At 39.0% G+C, this 19,682-nt stretch overlaps 1 protein-coding gene across 6 annotated transcripts in view; it reads left to right on the forward strand.

Annotated features, from left to right (window-relative positions):
- The window catches only part of PRDM1 (PR/SET domain 1), a 117,032-nt gene that overhangs the window by 85,521 nt on the left and 11,829 nt on the right, over positions 1–19,682 (forward strand). For 3 of the 6 annotated variants that reach the window (XM_037894556.2, XM_007067009.4, XM_027829244.3), the window contains 3 exons: positions 3,980–4,228; positions 11,401–11,520; positions 16,341–16,590. In XM_037894556.2, the coding sequence (XP_037750484.1) occupies positions 4,046–4,228; positions 11,401–11,520; positions 16,341–16,590 (553 nt within the window). In that variant the 5' untranslated portion in view covers positions 3,980–4,045. Of the gene's footprint in view, positions 1–2,117; positions 2,388–2,792; positions 3,689–3,979; positions 4,229–10,526; positions 11,234–11,400; positions 11,521–16,340; positions 16,591–19,682 lie in introns of those variants that run through there. The other 3 variants (XM_027829245.3, XM_043542725.1, XM_043542726.1) reach the window with 3 other exon arrangements.

Genomic DNA, 19,682 nt, shown 5'->3' on the forward strand with positions numbered 1-19,682 from the left:
AAAGTGAAATCCCATCTCCTAAACTACTGTAGTTCTGCTCTCAGGCCTTTCTTAGCTCTACTAAAACACCTGGAGCTAATTTCAGGGTTGCTTTGCTGAGTGCCACAAAACTATTTGAAGTGCGTACGCTCCATAAATTCCAGCCTGCTCCATCATCTCTGAAGATGGATTAAAACTGAGTTGGATTGGTGGCATCCTCCTATCATCCAAATAAATATTTGGTTTGATTCAAACAATCTCCTTCCTCTTCCTCACTGAAAAAGTAGCCTCATTTCCTTGAGGCAGACTTACCTGTCCCCGGTTTTCTTTTACTTTAAGTTGATCAGCCCTTGAATTGTGTGTGGGTTACCTTGTAACACACAGGGTTTTTTTTTTTTATGCTGATAAGGAAGTGAAAACACTGAAACATCTGCATCTCAGAGTGAGACTATTTTGTGTGCGTGTGTGTGCGTGTGCAAAAGAACCACTTCAGTATGACTACATTGTTTTTCTGCTCTATGTGGTGTGACTCAGCATCAGTTAATTAACCCAATCAAGTAGGCCGGATTTCTCTTCTTCCTGTTTCAGAGCTTTCCTAGACCTTATTTTGGATGTGCCTTGGTTATACCCTATATATCCAATTACATTTATACCCATCAGCACCAGGGCCCTTGCCACTTTCTTGTGGAATTACACACTGGTAGCAGTTAAGCCAGGACATTGGCTCGCAGCAGTTGCCCTACTTACATCCAGTGGCATGAGCCCTTCTGCATTAGAACATGCGGAAGGTCTTTACACAGATATACTATTCTCAGCATTGCAAAACCTAGAGAGGCAAATAATCCTTTCCACCCTTCTTTTTATCAGCAGGAATGGGTTGGGGTGAGGGTGAGAGGGAGGTGTGTACACACTTGAGAGAGCTAGCCATCTGATTTCACAAAACAGTATTTTTCTGAAAAGAAATATGAAACATCCGCATAGGCCTAAACATATAAATGTGTGTTTGTGGGGGAGGGGGAAGTAAAACATGCTACATCCTTAGTAAGAGGAAAGAAATTATAAATATGTCTGCAGATGTGAGGCAAGAAGGAAAAGTAGGAGACTTGCCCTTCAGTGAGCCAACTGGTGTTTGTAATAGGGTGGCTGACTATAAATGGAATTGTGCATCATTGTTTCTCCAATCTGGAGGATTCCTCACTGAAGAGACAGGACCACTTGAAGGAAGTAAGGCATCTGGTTGTTTTGTAATGAGAAGCAGGAATGCTCTTAATAATAAACAAACAGGACATTGTATGCCATCATCACAGGATGTCCTTCCTTCAGTCACACATTGACTTGGAGAGAAGGAAAAAATTGACTAGGGCTCAGGGCCCATTAATGACTATACCAATCCTTCTTCCACTAGCAGCACACTCCCGTCAAATACTGTCTCATACAAGCTTAATGCTGACTTTTTTTTTTTACATATTGTACTTAAAATTTGGTGCATGAATGTTTTTTTACTATGTGTTGTTTTGTAGGTATTTAATAAGCTTCCCCATTTATTACTTAGGGTGGAGGAAGCCGCTATCTTTTTTTAAATTGATGTATTTTTCCTAACTTCCTTACCAAATATCAATGTAAACAGATTTAAACGTAGAATTAACTTGTAGCCCTCACGTTTTGTAAGAAATCATTTAAATTCCGAGACTCCTGAATTGTATCAGATAAAATACCATAGTTGTTTAGATTTATTTGTTGGAAGCTTTAAATGATATTTTTATATTCTCTAACCTGGAAAGGACTTTTTAATTGTTAGTTTAATGGCACCTCTTTTTTTTAACTAATGGGAAAATTAGCTGTGTCCTTCAGACCTCACAGTTCAAAATAGTGGGGTAAATTTCTAGTAGAAACTCAACAAGACAGCCATAATAATACGAAAGTCATATGTGTGCTTCATGTGGAAGTAAGGCTGGCTCCAAGGGAATGCTAATATCCATATGCAGTAAGAGGAAAAACTCTGTGAAATGTTGTCAGAAAGAAAAAAATTCCCCTTGGCTAATCTCCATATGAGTTACAGGTATAGCCCCACCCCCTGCTTTTGGCAGCCATGACTGTGAGTAAATCAAATGAGTGGCTGAAACAGGGAGGGGAAAGGAACAGGCTGCTTAGTTAACACAGAGACTGAAAGTATTGTAACACTCAGCCCTCCAGTGTTTCTGAGAGGCACAAGCAGTAAGTGCAGCAGCACCTGTCTGACAGAGAGAGAGAGAGAGGCACAAGCAAAAGGAGTTAACTCTCTAGGTGTGAGTCAGTCTTACTCTAACATACCCAGTGGAAGGAAGAAGAAATGTTTACTCGGTAGATATGAGCGAGACTTATCTTAAACGTGGAGCTTCTGTTTGGAAACATTTGTGGACTCTACCTTGGTAAGGAACTTGATTCCTTTTCCCCCCCCGGATCTATTATTGACATTTTAGTGCTGTGTTAATCAATGTATTAATCTAAACACTTAGAATAAATAGCAAATGTTTCTTGTTAGCCTTTTCTGCGTTGATTTGGAAGACCTAGATATTAACCCTTTCACTTCTAGATGTAACTGTCAGTTCACTGGAGTTTCAATATTAGTCTTTATTTTCATCTTGATATTCACAGTCAGTAAATATTTAGCTGATGATTTGATTTGGCTATAAATTAGACCAAAATGTAAAGAACCGGTTTCTTCCACCCTATAAAGCTAGTGGGAGGCATTATTGTAAATATATGTCAAAAATTAAATGTTGTGATGCAGCATAAATGAGGTAAACTTTGTGTAGAATGTTTTTTTTTAATGGATCTACATTATCCAGAAAGAAAGTCTTGGTGTGGTTACTGGATGTTTTATTTTAACTAGGAGTCAGAGATTGACAGGGATAAGTTCTCTATCCTTTCCCCCCCCAAAATGTTTCTTTTTATCTTGTAATCTATTTTTTCATTTTTGGGTTGGGAGAGGGAGGTAGAGGAGTGAACGGAGGAAATTCCATAATGGTTGAATATTTTTAAAGGAAAAATGAGTTTTTGATCCTGGATTTGAAAACCATTTACAACTACCAGTTTAAACAGCAACTGCATTCTTTGGTTCTACTTTATCTTGCAAGAAAGATGATGTTGTAATACCAATCTGACAATTTGGTATTGTATCTGTCCTAAATAGAAATAGGCAGTCAAAGACTTGATGGAATTTTCTCACAAGGATTCTATCTAGTGCCTTAAGCGTATAATTCTGTAAGATGTCATCAAGACAAAGAAACATAAGGATTTTTTTTTCTTTTTCGTTTTGGTCCAAGTGAATGTATTCCAGTAACTTGTGAAAAGCTTTTGCTGCAACGCTGTTGGCAGGATGTCGGCTTTTTCAGCCTTCCACGCCAAAGGATAAGAGGACGTCAGAAGGGAGCCAGGTTGTTTTGAGAGTTGTTTGTGTGTTGGAAGCCGGTGGGAAAGTTCAGGCTCCTCCATTTGGAAAAGGCTAGGCTGGGTTCCGCTCTTCCAACATGCGCTTTCCATTTTTAGCTTCACTCAGACGCAGACAGCAGCTCCTTCCTCTTCCTCTCCTTGTTTGTGACACTTTTTCTGAGGCAGCTTTTCCACAGGCACTGAGTGGTCTTGCGGCCATGACCCCAGATATTCTTGGGCACAGTACTGGCCTTGCAGAATTTCTTCTGTGAGGTGTTAAGAAAAGGATCTGAGAAAGGTAATGCAGATGCTGATGTTAGGGATTTCCCCCCATTCTTTTGGTTCCCTTATTATTAATTATTATTAATAATTATTATTATTACCAAGGCTGGCATTTTAAGACATTGCTTCAGTAAAGGCAACATAGTTTTATGCTGCCTTTTTTTTTTGGCTATTACTCAACTGTACCAACTGTACTGCGTATGCTTTTAAAGTGCCACAGACTGCTGTATTAGTCACACTGTCTCAAAGGAAACCACAGAAACTGAAGGACAATGAGGATTAAAAGATTTTTTTTCTTCTTTTCCAGGCTGCCACACAGTGTAGCTTGGACGTTGTGAGTTTCCAAACGCTGGTGAAAGGGACGGAGTGGGCAATGAAAATGGACATGGAGGATGCTGACATGACTCTGTGGACAGAGGCTGATTTTGAAGAGAAGTGCACATACATTGTAAATGATCACCCCTGGGATCCCAGCGATGATGGAAGCACCATAACTCAGGCAGAGGCGTCCTTGCCAAGGAACTTGACTTTCAAATATACATTGAACTGCAAAGAGGTAAGCAGCCATCTGCTGGGGAATGTTGGATCCCAACAGCCAAATCACAGTGCTTTGGAAAGTGACCGGTTCATTATGCTTCCGCACGCTAACCACCTTAAAAAATGCCACTGGCATTTTAGACAAATCCTTATAATTCTTTAAGGAACTGTAAACAAATAATCCATCACTTAACACTTCCATGGCTAAGTCACACATCCCTAAAATTGGTTCTGTACCAATTAGCAAACAGTTAAATCTTCAGGCAACTGCATAAGCACATTTAAAGTGTGGGTTGTGTCCCAGTTTCTAGGCTGCTGTCGGCCAGTCCATTCATTGCCTCTGGCCTAGAGATTAAAGTGCCTCAGTTGTACAATAGCTTTGAAAGGGAAAAAAATATAATTCCTGGAAATGTGTTTAATCATTTTTCTCTTCTTTTATGAAATTGCTTTATTCTTTTAATGAACTTGCTTTATTTGCAACTTCTTAAATTCTCAAAACTCTGGCCTGCCTATTAATGAAGTGTTGGTAAAACTATTGCAATACTGTGCTGTGTCTGCATGCCTTAAATTAACTATTGTTTATCTGGGGCAGTACTTTTACTTGTAGCTAGACATACAAGTATTCTTATCTCTGAAGTGGGTACATTCTTTGTTGTTGTTGTTGTTTCAGAAGGGCTGGGAAAAAATGAGCCTGGATGAGCAATTGGTCGTGTGTTTACTCCATATATAATAGCTATTATCGCTAGGTGTGATGTTCAACAGCATAATAATCCTAGGGACAACCCTTAATTTCTCCTTGTCCTGCGACTTGTGGTGGAGCAGCTATTACCTGTGTTACTACTATGGCTAAATATACTGACCACAGAGCTAAAAAGGGATGTAAATTCATTCTTGTCTAACTATCAAACGTGTCCTCCCAAAACAAGTACCATGGAAATGCGTTCGCTTGTTTAATCCTGTGTATAGAAATAGGGCCAGATCCTCAACTGAAATAAACTGATGCAGCAGAATTCGGCCCTACAGGGCAGGCTAGAATGCATAGTGGTTTGGCAAGAGGTTAAGGCTAAATATCAAGTGGGAGGGAAAAAGGTATCCTAGAAATCTGAAGGGGAAAAGGAAGCTTAAAATCAGAAAAGCAAAAAAGCCAAAAATTGCTCCTTGTTTGTGGGGTTTTTTTTGTTTTTTTTTTAGTTAAATATTTTTGTGGTTTGGGAGATGAAGCTGTAACTCTGTGATTAACACATTTCCATATTCATTCTGGGTTGCTGACATGAATATGCAGTTTGGGATCGTTCTGAGTTTTAATTTTTTTTTTAAGTTGTTGAAAAGTTTTTCCAATTCTTTCTTATAAAATATGTCCAACTGGGATCCTGTTACTACAGGGAGTCTGAATACAGAACATCCTTTTTTTTTTTACCAAAGTTCCCCATTGTACTTGGCTTGTGCTGAGCAGCACATAGAGTAAGAAACAAAAGGAACTTTTGATTCCTCTCGTTTTATTCCATAGCTCTGAATGAAAGAAGCAATCTGATTATCACCTTCTATTAAAGCTATAGTACTTCATTTATAGGCTTGTGATCCACTAGTCACTTGTCAACGTAGTGAAATACTTGCAGATCGCGTCGGTCACTTTCATCATAGTACCTCTTATTAATTTGGCTCTAAACATTTCTTTTTCCGATTGATTTTAAGGTTTTGTTTTGCTCTTCTGCCCTCAATTTTAGTAACCTGGTTTTTGTGCATAAGTGTTTGAAGGATCAGACCCTTATAGAGGGAGTGAGAAGGGAAGATAAAGGGAGCTTGATTCTGATCTTACCCCGGGTGCCACATCAGTGTAACTCTAATGACTCTAAAAGTTATTCCTGAATTGCAAAGGGTGGAGGTACAAATTGGGCTCTGTGTGTGTGCGTGTGTGTGTTTGTGTGCATGCGCACGCGCGTGCATGTGAACACAGATCTATGGATTTTGTGACTGAGTTGTCTTCACTGTAAACTTTGGGAAAAGATTGCATATTTATCTTGAGGAAGGATGTGAGCACTGAGCCAATTTATTGACAAAACCATACAGTACATGGTTTATGAAATATTAAAGCTCTCATAATCAGATCTGTATTTTATAACATATGTCCTAAGGGACTAGGAATACGACAGTGTTGTATGTGCAGACTTGGGTGGCTTTGTTTGTTTGTTTGGGTTGTTTGGTTAGTTTATTTGCAGGGGGGGAAGGCTGTTTTTTGCGGGTTATTTTTCCTTTTCATGCATCCCTTAAAGACTTTTATTGAAATGTCAAGAGATTCCATGACACATCATACTTCTGTTTATTCTTGGACCTTGCCCGGGGATTTTTTTTTTTTTTTTTTGAAGGACACGTTTTTCACTGTGAACTCATGATAGACGTCAGTATCTTTTTAAAATGAATTGTTTCTGCTCTTAACATTTGGAGTTGTTAGATTTACATGAAGACAGCTGTATATTTTTATGTGGCAGTTAGCTCTTTTCTCCACTTTAGCAATTAATGAAGACTAAAGTGATATACTTTGCAATATTACATGTGACTAATCTTTTTAAGATAACAATTTTAAAACAACGCAGAGCCCTTGTGGCACCTTAGAGACTAACAAATTTATTGAGGCATAAGCTTTCGTGGGCTAGAACCCACGTCATCAGATGCATGGAGTGGAAAATACAGGAGCAGATATAAATACATGAAAAGATGTGAGCTGTAGCCCACGAAAGCTTATGCCCAAATAAATTTGTTAGTCTCTAAGGTGCCACAAGGACTCCTCGTTGTTTTTGCTGATACAGACTAACACAGCTACCACTCTGAAATTTTAAAACAGTTTTTCAGGAAATTTCCTTCTGCCTCAATCTTAACACACTCCCCCCACCCCTGCATTTCTTAGTATAAAATATCAGTTAGAAGTTTGGGACCATCAACACACCATTTATCCTGTTGTTTTTACTGAATCTGGAAAAGGATAAATTATGAGGAGTTTACAGAATCCATTACCTGTAGCATAAGATCCTTAATGCAGTACTTTCTATAATAAGGCTACTCTTCAAAGGGATTAGTACAGGATTCCGAGCTGTTTTGACCAAGTCTATTATAAACTGCTTTAAATATGCACCTCACTAACCTCATGCACTTGCCCTTTTACAGATAATTCACCGAAGCTGTGTTTTATTTCTATCTTAGATAATTAAGGAGGATATAACCAGAAAGCATTTCCTCTCACTTTACCACTTCTAAAAAATAAATCGCAAGCTGCAGGTCTTGGTTCAGCTGCAGTTTTCTTCCAGTCAATTTAATAAAAATGTATGTTTCAAAACAAAATGCTAACCGAACCACCATTCCAGATTTACATTTACAATTATTATGAAAATATACTGTAATAAATTGAACCAGGGGTGAAAAAACCATACTATTTATCAGATTTATTTAAGAGCATCCCCTTCTCTCACAACTAATGTGTTATTGGTTAACTCACGGCCCCTACCCCAAACAAAGGAGTGTAAATGCTCCTCAATTTTTTAAAATATCAAAATGAGAATCTAAGGAATACTGTTTTTTGTCTGGGAGCCATGACTTGTCAGGATGTGCTCTGTGACCCAATCCATTGACAAAGATGGATATGCTGAAATGGCAGGGAGGTCGGTGCTGGCCATAAAGTATCTAGTGGAATGGCTTCTGTGGGGGTAGATGAAGCATGAAAGTGTTGAAGCTTTTCAACTTCTCACTGATGTGTTTATAGAAGGCATACAGCAGCCTGCCCCAGCAGTAATTCATTAGGACCCTGGTCAGTTCCAATGGTGTTTCCTTCCTGGGTTAGGTGAACACTGTCATTTAAATGGCCTTTTGAACAAACCTGAGTTCAAGCAGAGTATAAAAAGCAATTATTTAACATCTACATATAATGCACCAATCAAAACACAGCAGTGCTTTCCTTGCAGACAGTATCGGACAGGATCATTGAAGATTCTGCAGCTTGTTGTTCGCAACGAGGCAGCTGTCTGCTCTTCTAAATGCTGGCACCTGGTTATCTTAGCACGCAAGCATTGTGTTCATCCTATCACACACAAAGTGGGGTGAAAGTGTCTTAACTTACTTTAGTAAGGAGCATAGCTTATATACATCACAGAAGATATTTCAAATCACAAGTCTAACATGAGAAAATGTTTTTTATTGTAGAAATATTGTTTTTCTGATAATGGAATTAATGATAAGTGTTTGTGGCAGTATTAAGAGATTTGAAGTGTCTATAGCTTTAAAAGAGAGAAACATTATTTCAAAAAACATTTTGAAAACAGATTTTTGTTTTGTTGCAAAGTTTAAAATTTTAAATCCAAAGATTTTAGAAAAATCCTTAAAGCCTTAATGTTTTTGGTAGTAGCTTACTTGTGAGAGTCATTATCAGACTCATGTTCATCCACAAGATGTGGTAGCTTCAGACAGTATCCTCACAGTTCACAAGGAGTGTGCTGAAGGACACCTTGTGGACAGAAGTTTGAAATGTTTGCTCTGTATCTGCTTTTGGCAACTAAGGCCCAACTTCCTTTCTGCTTTTGATCCGTAGCATTTTTTCTGATTTGTCTACAGTCCTTGGCAACCTTGATTACCAACGAAGTACAGTAACTAAATCCCACTACACTATGGCATGGCAAGAGTCTCTTTGATCTTGATTATGGCACAGGACCAGCCTCCTGTCTGGCATGAGATCTAGAACCCAGAGTTGTCTTGGTGTCATCAATGTTCCTCTGCTGGCTTGTGATTTTGAGGTTAAGGCTACTTGTTCATAACAGTTGAGCTTTTAGAGACATAATTTATACTATACACTCTGATCAGAAACCACAGGTGGCAAAAAGTAGATGAGCAAGTTTAGTCAGATAGTTAACAAAACAAAAAAGTGTGTTTAGACACGCATGTGTGCACGCACACTTCTAAAAAATATTATGCCAAAATATCTGCCATTAATTATTGGATGATAAACCATATTAATGTTTTATATATTGGGAAAGAATCAAATGCTGTACTTATATAAAAAAAGGATCTGCTGTGTCAGAGAAGCCAATATAGTAAACGTTTCAAATTGACTACTTCAAGCAGTAGTGATTTCTAGACATTCTGAGAATTTCATTAGATATTTTAATTAAGACCAAGACATTTTAAAACTGTGAAAGAGCTAAAATATACTTTACAGTTAAACTGCTATGAACTGTTCTAGAAAGGGCAGATGGATGTAAATGAAGGTAGATGGGGAAGATGAGAAAGAACATCTGCCTTTTTCAACTCTCTACGAGAAATGTACAAGAAGGATAAAAATAAAACTGGGCCACTGAACATGTTTCAACTTGTGGTAGGTGTAGGAAAATTTCTGGAAGTCCCTTTTTCTCTCACTCTCCAGTCCAGATGCACAAATCTGTGTGTGTGTGTGCACGCGCGCGCGCACACACACCAAAACACTTGCAAGACAGCATTACCATCTACCACATAATCACCAATCCACTTCCCAATGGACTATATGCTTGATTCCTCAGTAGCTCTTGTTCATTTCTGTTTCCCATTTCACATAAAACTTTGCTAAGCGTTAATTATTTGTTTGCATTTCCAGTCAAGAAGTCAAATCAGAATATTTATCCATAGACAATGTACAATAGAACCTTACTAATTCTCATTTCACTAATACACAAACCAATAATGCGCTCTCTCTCTCTCACACACCCAAACAAAACCAGCATAGCCCCATTTTTCAGCAAAGATTTAATAGCAGAAACGGTGGTTGGGTTTCATGTTATAGTGCATATTCATTTTTACAAAATACCATGTACAATGCAGAACATTTGCTAGAGCACTGTGAAGTGCTTCAAGTAAACCTAAATGCTTACTCAGCTGAACAAAGTACATAATTGTGATGATCCTTAATTTATTTGGTTAACTGTGTTTGTTTATTTGTGAATTTGCAGAATTCAGGAATCAACAATGGGGTTCCAATTATTAGTGCCAATCAGCAAGGCTCTGCTGTAGTTCTGTGGCACAATGAGAAGTATTACCTAGTAAGGTGTATGAGAGGACTATATTTAATTGGCTTTACTATGAAAGTTCAGTAAGGTTACCAAACCAACAGCCTGCTTTATTTCTCCTCCCTGCTTCTTAAGCAGTCTTGCAAAGTCCTGATTTTTGGTTTACAAAATTATTCTGCTTATAACACATCGGTTAAATACACAAAAATTCAGAGGACTGGTGGAGAACAGGGAAGGACAAAACCAAGAACTCAGCCATGTGTTGTAAAGGGTTACTCAAAGGCACGTTCTTCTGAATAATGATGAATTGCTTCCTGATTTGTGGTCAGTGACTTTTTTAGTGTAATTACTGTCAAGGAGGAAGCTGAACAGCTACAATATGTATCTTAAACTTGGTACAGCAGAGCATTTTCACCAAAAACCTACACTTCCTTGACCAGACCCACGTAACACATATTACAGGAACCTCTGTCTCTTTTAAAGACAGTAATCTGTGAGTACACTTTCCCAAAGTCAGTTCATATTGTTTGTTGATTTTTATTGTATGGTAATGGAAGAGTTGTAGGTTTTGGATGTTTTTTCAGCCATTCAACAAGGTACCAGAGCAATAAAAGGGGTTTATTTTTATCTAGAAATAGAGACTGCACTGAACCCATTTTACAAGAAAACTACAAGAGAGTGGTAATTTCAGCACATTGAAGTGCTTACTATTGAATATTTTTAGTTTCTGAGACTAGAATTTTGACATTCACCTTTGATAAGAAAAGCTACATCTGTAAGTGGTTGGGAGTGGTATTAGTATCAGTAGGTTAGAATTCTTTAACTTGCTGATCTGTTCTTAACTCTGAAACACCTGACCCTCTTATTTTAAGAGAAAAAAATTGCTTTCAGTGAGTCTTTCTGTTTCTGCTTACAAATACAAACAAATTTCTGTAAGGCAGTTTTTCATTATTTATGCACCTGAAGCTCTTTTCACTACTGGCCTCCATATTTTTCAGCAAGAAACTGTAAGTTGACAGAGTTTTTCATATCAGATGTCAATGTGCCTGTTAGTTTATTTCTGCTTTTCTGACCTCTCATCAAAAATATATTGGGCTTGGGGTTTTTAGTAAGAACAGGAGTGACTTTTGTTTTCTATTGAAGATGGGCTGATCATTTGCTCTTCTCCTTGCAGGTTACTGGAGTTGTAAGTAAAGAGTACATCCCGAAAGGAACACGTTTTGGACCGCTGGTAGGAGAGATCTATACCAACGATACAGTTCCCAAGAACGCAAACAGAAAATACTTTTGGCGGGTAAGCAGGAAAAAAACAGCTCCATGTTGATGCAGTAATCAGATCACTAAATGAGTACAGCTGAAGAGCTGGGTCACTTCCTGTTTCAGACCTGTGTGAGTGCAGGGGGCAATTTCTTTACTCTGCCATATATGAACAGAATTCTGAGAGAACAGTGGTGAACTAAGCTGAGTAAACCTCTGGCCCTCTTGGAAATGGGGACAGTGTGGGTGGAGAGTGAGGGAAATGCACAACAGCTCTTGGCTCTGTCTTCTGCAACACATCAGTGCTTGATCATATAAAGAAATAGCTCTGCTACTTGCTGCCAGGGTAGGTTGATTTGCATTTCTACACAAGGAAATAGTAATAAGTCCTTCTTTAAGACTAAGAATGTCATCTATTCTTGATTTCTAGCTAATACGTACTTGAGAGTGAGTAGGATGTATTATATAATTATATAATCTTTTATGCTGGAATTATTAAAATCTGAATAACTTTTTAAGCATGTTTCAAATTCAACTATTGTAAAACAGTGTTTATCTCTTCAATATGTGTATTTTAAATGAACAGACATTTCTAGGGCCAGTTGAGAAAATGTTGCCAAACTGGCTGCCTCATCGTGTCCATGTACCCCACTAATGGCAGGCAGAAATGTTAATGTGATGTTTTCTGCTCATAAGGTAGTTCAGCGTGGTATGGAGTAGGAGTCTGTGTGTGCTAACTGAGCACTCTGTGTTGATAACTTAGGCACCCTGGAGGAGTAAGGATAGTCTCCTTCCCTTCCCCCCTCCATTTATCTTCTGCCATCCCTTTCATTCAGCCCTTCCTTCTCCTGGTGATTGAGAAACCTCAGTGAACTAATCCCCTCAACTTCCTCCACAAACACTTTACCAGTTCTGTATACATCCATTTTGCTCCATCTTCTTCCATGGAACTGAACTTGTTGCCCTCAGATCACTAAGCCGGTCTATCACAGGATTTGATGCAAATATGGGTGAGTGGGAAGAGAGTTTTTGTACTCTGTATCTGAGCCTTGCCACTGGGAGCCTAATCAAATGGCTTTTTAGTAAGCCTCAGGTTTGCTCTAATTGTCCTGGCACTTGCTTGCATTCTTTATATAGAAAGACTACTGCTACACTATGTGTGCATAAAAGCATAACTTTACTTTTAGGCCTTGTCTACGCTGGCAGTGGTGTATATGATATGTGTAGCTACACACTTCAGTAGAAAGCGGGCTGCTTCCACGCTGCTACATGCGACAGTGTCAGCTCTAGCACGAGAAGGCAGTGGAGAAAGCTTCTGACAGTGTAGACATGGGAGGCACAACTTGGGCACGTAGGGAGCCATGTACGGTACATACCCTAATGTTCTGGAGTGTCTTTACTCACCTAAGCAGTGCCTTGTCAACTACATTGCTATTTTTACCTGTGCTGGGGGGCATGCAGGATACATATTCTACACGCCGCCCTAAGTGTAGACATAGCCTTAGTGAGCTTTTCTATAGCTCTTTTTGGGGCCTCTAAGGAAAAACTAAGTTAAGTAATTACCTCATTTGGGTTTTCTTATACTTTCTCCCACACAATTTTACTCATTGGCACATGGATAATAATTAACATAAATGTTCACACAAGGTGCAGGAGTGTTTTTACGCTTGTAAGACAAAGATCTTGTACTTAATTACCAGAGTCGAGGTCCCAGAAGGGACTTAGGTGTTGCAACACTCAGCGTTGCCACACCTAACTTTTAGATGCCCTGCTGTCCAGTGGAATCCTCTCAACCCTGAGTTAGGTGTCCAGGCTCCTTGTGCAATGCATGGGCAGAGTTAGGTGCTAAAACAAGGGTTTCACAGATGCAAGCGAGTTGAATGAGGAGTTGCCTAAACTAGCCCATAGGAAATGCTGAGGAGAGGGAAGATATTTTAGGTGTCTATCTCCACTCAGGCTTCTTCTGGAGTTAGGCACCTAAGCCAGGTAAGCCCTTTCTCACGAAAAAAATAGAGATAGTGACAGTCACCCACCCTATACCATTATAGCCAATAGTCCAGTGGTTAGAGCACTCACCTGGGCCATGGAACACCTGTTTGCAGATACCTGCTGTGCCTGGTTTGGAGCAGGGCCTTGAACTTGAACACCAGCCTATGGAGTAAATTTGCTCTCTTTCTGAACTAATATTTAATACCAAGTGGAACAGCTCCAAGAGGAGATTGAACACTTCTCACTCCAGAAGAGCCAACAGTCTGGTGGTCAGGGTATGCACTTGGAATATGGGAGACCTGGAGTCAAGTCTCTGCTCAAATTGGGCAGGATGGGAATTTGAAAACAGGTCTCCCACATCCTGGGTAAGTACTCTAACCACCAAACTATTGGGCATTCTAGGACACCTGCACACCAGCCAGCCACAAAAATTCCCCATCTGGTCACTGCTGGCTGGCTTTTTGTGCCAGGCCCAGTCCAGTAGGCATGGTCTGAAAATGCCTATCTGGCCCCACAGATGGGGAAGTGCCTGGTTTTTGACTTAGGCATGAGGTAGGGTGCCACACAGCTTAGGAGCATCAGGCTTTCAGCAATTTTGCACATGCCCAGCAGCAGAAACTTAGTTGCCAGCAGAGACATTGCCAGCAGAAAGTCAGGCATGTGAGGAATTTGGGTGCCTATATGTTTACTTGGTAGCTGCCTGGGTGATTTGAGGAGCTAAGTGTTGGACTTAGGTGCCTTTGTGGGGCTAAGTCCAACACCAGGAGAAAAGAATAACAACTTTTGTGTAACATTACCTGTGGGGAATAATTCAGCAAATATTCAAAGATGGTTTTTAACTATTTTCTAGGATTTTAGTTATATATTGCTGTAAGAAAGATGACCTCATTTTTGTGATGTTACTTTGTTTTAATGTAAAGCTTCTTGGAAATAATATAGGAGTCTTCTAAGGGTCATTAAACTTACTATTATAATCTCTTGATTCAGTACAGACACACTGCCGTAACTCAAATGAATTCCTTCCTCAGGGATTGAAACAGTCTTGCACATGCAAAGGAAGCTGTGGGAGATAACTTCCCACATGCTATAAAAGGCATCCTGATTTTGCTGGCAGGAACAGGAACATCTGCTCTGTGTGAACATAAATGTTCCATGCAAATTACACACACGGATAGGAGAAGGGGGACATGAGGGCTGTGCAAACCTCAGAGTGACATCATTTCTTGTAACTGTACTATGAGTCAGCACATTTTTAATCTTCTTGATAATATATGGAAATCTGGTGAGATGGCAGAATAAGGTTTTGTGGGGGTGTGTATGTGACCTCACGATACTGATATTTTCTTTTTTTAAAAGAAGTACAGTAAATTGTACTATCTATGGAAGGGTAACTGGAAGACCTTCAATGTAGCTTTAGAAAGCAGCTTCCGTCTCTAGTAGAAGTGCACAGCAATGGAACCCCAAGTTCCTGGAAGTTTGCAAATCGGAGTAAACAAAGAAACTTGAAAACTCCTCTTGATAGCAGAATTCACCCGGCTCTGTTCCATTTTCTCATAACAAACACACCGCAAAATCTCTCACTAGCTTCTTTGATGAAGCCACATGTATTTCCCCCTTCTCAATTTACAGGAAGTTACTCTTAAAAGAAAGTGATTCTGGTGTTTACTGCCTGCATTAAAGGGCCAGCCTGTCTTTTTCCCTTTTTTTTTTTTTTTTTTTCTTCTCAGTTGACTCTTGCAGTTACTGTTCAAATGAAAAAGAAAGTAGCATGAGCATAGAGACAGAGATGTATTTCACTGATGAGATCAAACATATTAGGTCTGTTTTTTAGAAAGAGAGAGTTCCTGCCTCAAAGAGATTCCAATCTAAAATCCAAATGGCTCACAGTCTAAGACTAACTTTTACCCGATAACTTATTGTGAAACTCAGGCATTCTTAAATGGCTTATTTCATCAAGTAGTGGCTGAACTAATTATTTCCACAAATAAGCTATCTTAATTCTAAAGGACATATTTGTTGGGTTCATTAGATTTTCAATTAATTTTCATATTCTCATAACTTTGTCAAATGACATCTTCACTCATTGAATTAGGTTTTTTTTCTTGTGCATGTTGCCAAGCAGTTTTATATGGTTGGTTTTGTTTTTTTTTGTTTTTTTTTTAAAGTATATGCCTAAACATGTCTGTTGAGAGGAAACATGACTTTCATACTGTCAAATGCTGGCCCGTTGCCAGGTCTTCAGTTATGGCAGGTGAAGTTCACCTTAGCCCCACCCAGCTTTTCCAGAAAAAAGCTACATTCCAAGAGTGAGCAAGTGTTACTTTAGGACTGTCGGGGGTGGAGGATGTTTGCATAGTTTAAACCTTTGGGCGGAGGTGGTAGGAAACTGCAAGTACAGAGGCCATAGAATAAAACGGAGAAAGAGACTGTGTTTGACGTAGCCTAGCTAGTCAGTCTTATACACAGGTGACTCAAAGCATTAATGCAAGCACACACTCAAACCTGAAGTCAACAGTATCCCACACTTGTTGGATCATAGCAGCAGAAAAAGACCTCTAAGGTAGACTTACTTCAGACAACTCTTCATGTTCTGTGGCTTTCATGTGCACATTAATAGAGCAAAACGTTGACTAAACATAAATGGAAAAGGTAACTGGGAGAATGTACCTAATCAAGAGTGAGCTTTATTACTCTTAATGCTGAGAATGTCTTATTTGGAAAGGGGACACACATTTCTGTATTTATTTTGTTGGTTATTTGGTTGATCGTGGTTTTTTTTTTTAAAGTAATCTCTTATTTGCCATATGTACTCTGTGTGTGTGTGTATACACTATACATATATATTCATAATATTCTGCCCTCATTTAGATCTATTCCAGGGGTGAACTTCACCACTTCATTGACGGATTTAATGAGGACAAGAGCAATTGGATGCGCTATGTGAACCCAGCCCATTCTGTTCAGGAACAGAATTTGGCAGCTTGTCAGAATGGAATGAACATCTATTTCTACACTATCAAGCCCATCCCTGCCAACCAAGAACTACTTGTGTGGTATTGTCCGGACTTTGCAGAGAGACTGCACTATCCTTCCTCCAGAGAGCTGATGATGAATCTCAGTAAGTGGATTACAGCATAAACAAAGAATGCTAGTAATGTCTCTTCTGCCTATGTGATCTAATAATATATTGTATAATTATATAGCTGAATCATCTGTTGTGTCACAGTAGGTGGTTTGGAGTAGAAAGAAGGAATTTAAAAACAGTTTCTTGTGCTGTTTAAATACAAACAGATGATTAAAAATTTAAAGTTATTGGTTTATAATCTGAGAATTATCTGATGAAATCCTACACAGACCATTCCTCTCCCTCTCCCCTCCCTTAAAAATAATTGACATTGCTGCATGCTGAGACTTTAGAGATTCCAGGTTTCATGGGTCTATTTAAAAAAATTCTGCTTTGAAAATGTTCACAAAGGGATGTTTCAGAGTAGCAGGTGTGTTAGTCTGTATCCGCAAAAAGAACAGGAGTACTTGTGGCACCTTAGAGACTAACAAATTTATTTGAGCATAAACTTTTTTGCATGCATCCGATGAAGTGAGCTGTAGCTCACGAAAGTTTATGCTCAAATATATTTGTTAGTCTCTAAGGTGCCACAAGTACTCCTGTTCTTTTTACATAGGGATGTATATTTGGGTTCCAAATGGACTGTCCTTACTGTGAAAAGAACTGGACCCAGGCCATGTGCATGTCTTCCAAACCTTTATGTCTAACTTCATTTCTGATAACAACAAAACTCAATTCTCTCTTGAATCAGTTATAGTGTAGTTTAACACAATGTTGTTTTTTTAATTTCTTTCCATGTGTGTCAAAATTGCTAACAGTGTGAAGATGAATTCCTTTTTTTTTTTTTTTAGCTGTATGTTCTGCCATGGTTTCTGACCATCTCCAACTTTAGACTTTTATCCCTAGATTTGATACACTATTAGGGTCTCATCCAGCGTTAACTGAAAGCAGCAGAAAGACTCCAATTGGCTTTAATCAGACCCTTAGATTCAATTTTCTGTTAGCCTTATAATATGCCTATATATATATGTAGGAGTTGGAAACAAAAATTGTAATGCATTTATTTTTATATGAAATGGGATTTATTGCTATCTGGTGATGGAGAATGGGTTATCAAATGTCAGTATTAAGTTTGGGGGTGGATCAAGATAAAAATGCAGTCCCCATCTTTGTATACAGCACAGACTGCTCAGGAATTGCCAATACACATTTCTCCTCCTTTGTACTTTCATTAGTTGCTTCCCACCCCCTTAGTGATTACAAAGCATGTTTACTCTTTTGAAACACTAGAAATGCTTATTTAGGTACTAAGGATCTGAAGTTCCTAGGTTCCTTACTCAAACAACATTGATTTGCTGAATATAACCTTATCTCAAATGTCATTTCATTAGTTACCATGCAATTTGGTCTCCTGTTACGCCTAAACTGTGCAGGCCTATCCATGTGACATGAGTGGGACATGTCAACAACATTAGAGGTTCATTGGTTCACGTGTACAAGTAGTTTGCAAACATATAATTAGTCACATTTCAAAATTTATCTATGCATCCATTTTTTTCCATCTCTGCTGGCTTTTTGTGTTACCTGTACTCCCCACTGATACAGCAAGATATTTGTAAAGTACTGACAAATACTCTGTTGACTATTGTCCAGATCACTGTGTGTGTCTGGAAGCGTTCAGCATCTGTATCTTTATGAAACTATTCTGTAAAAGTAGGTTTCAGACCTGGATTGGAGCCACTAGCAGTGTAAGGAAGTGTACTGTTTCCTAACAGTTTTGTGTACTTGAAAATAGACTACAGAGAACATCCTATATTGGCATGTGGATGGACATAGAGACTGATAGGTCTCTTCCACTTCTGATTTTTGACATTCCTTATAAACTCTCTATCATTTTTATTAATTATATTTAAATTAGAGATTGTCCTTGCCTTGCACATCTGCAGTTTAGCAATACAGAGAAATGAGCATAAGTCCTTTAGTTTTTTAAATAGGCTTCCTTCCACTGTTAGCACTAGCCCTCCCCTGTTAAAGCAAATCTTGTCCACACTCTTCCCCTTCCCACCCGCCCCCCTCCCCGCCCCCATATCCCTGTGACAAATATGTTTTGGGCAATGAGGCCTACAGTCTGGCAATAAAACCTTCACAATAGGTATAGAGCTGTCGTTGGAAGCTCCAACAACTTTTCTCACAAACTCTTAGAAAAATCCCACTGGACCATCAGACATTTGTGGTCTGTTCATTGAAGGTATAATGTAGCATTGCAATTCATACAGTGGTGCTGGAACAATTTTTGTAGTGGGGGTGCTGAAGGCAGAAACCATGTATTTGGGTTGTTATTCCTACTTCAAACCAGGGGGTGCAGGAGCACCCCTAGATCCAGCACTGATAGTTCTCCAGATTTAATATTAGAGATACTACTATACCAGGAAAAACAACAAGGAGTCCGGTGGCACCTTAAAGGCTAACAGATTTATTTGGGTATAAGCTTTCGTGGGCTAGAACCATACCCAAATAAATCTGTTAGTCTTTAAGGTGCCACCGGACTCCTTGCTGTTTTTTGGATACAGACTAACACAGCTACCCCTCTGATACTATACCAGCACTAATATTAGAGATACTACTATACCAGCTTTAGCTTTCCTCAGCACCAGCTCTTACAAGTTAAAATTAGCAGATACCCACCAATTTCTCCAACCTTCCAGAGACACCTCAGTGGCAGTCTCCAAGCTAGGAAAAAATCCAAAAGGCCTTGTCCTGGACTGTTAAGACCCTGCACAAGCTGTAGATTTTAGACTTTTTAGACTTTCCATCGATAAAATAATCAAAGAATTTCCTCTAGCTTAACTGAAGCCCTTAATTGAAGGAAGTTATCAGAACCACTACATAGAACACACACATAGACACACTCACTTGCCTCCATGAGGACAAATTTTTAACTTTAAATATAACCTTTCAAGTTAGTTCATTTAGGCTCCAATTCAGGAAAGAGTATGTATTCAGGACAGCATTTAAGCACGTGCTTAATTATGAGCTTTAGTGCTTTCCTGAATCAAGCCTGAGGCCCATGTTCTGCAAACATTTATGCACAGTGGGACTACTCATTTTAGTAAAGTTGATCATATGCATAAGTGTTTGCAAGGAGA

Source organism: Chelonia mydas, chromosome 3, assembly GCF_015237465.2.
Source record: "Chelonia mydas isolate rCheMyd1 chromosome 3, rCheMyd1.pri.v2, whole genome shotgun sequence".
Lineage (NCBI taxonomy): Eukaryota > Metazoa > Chordata > Testudines > Cheloniidae > Chelonia > Chelonia mydas.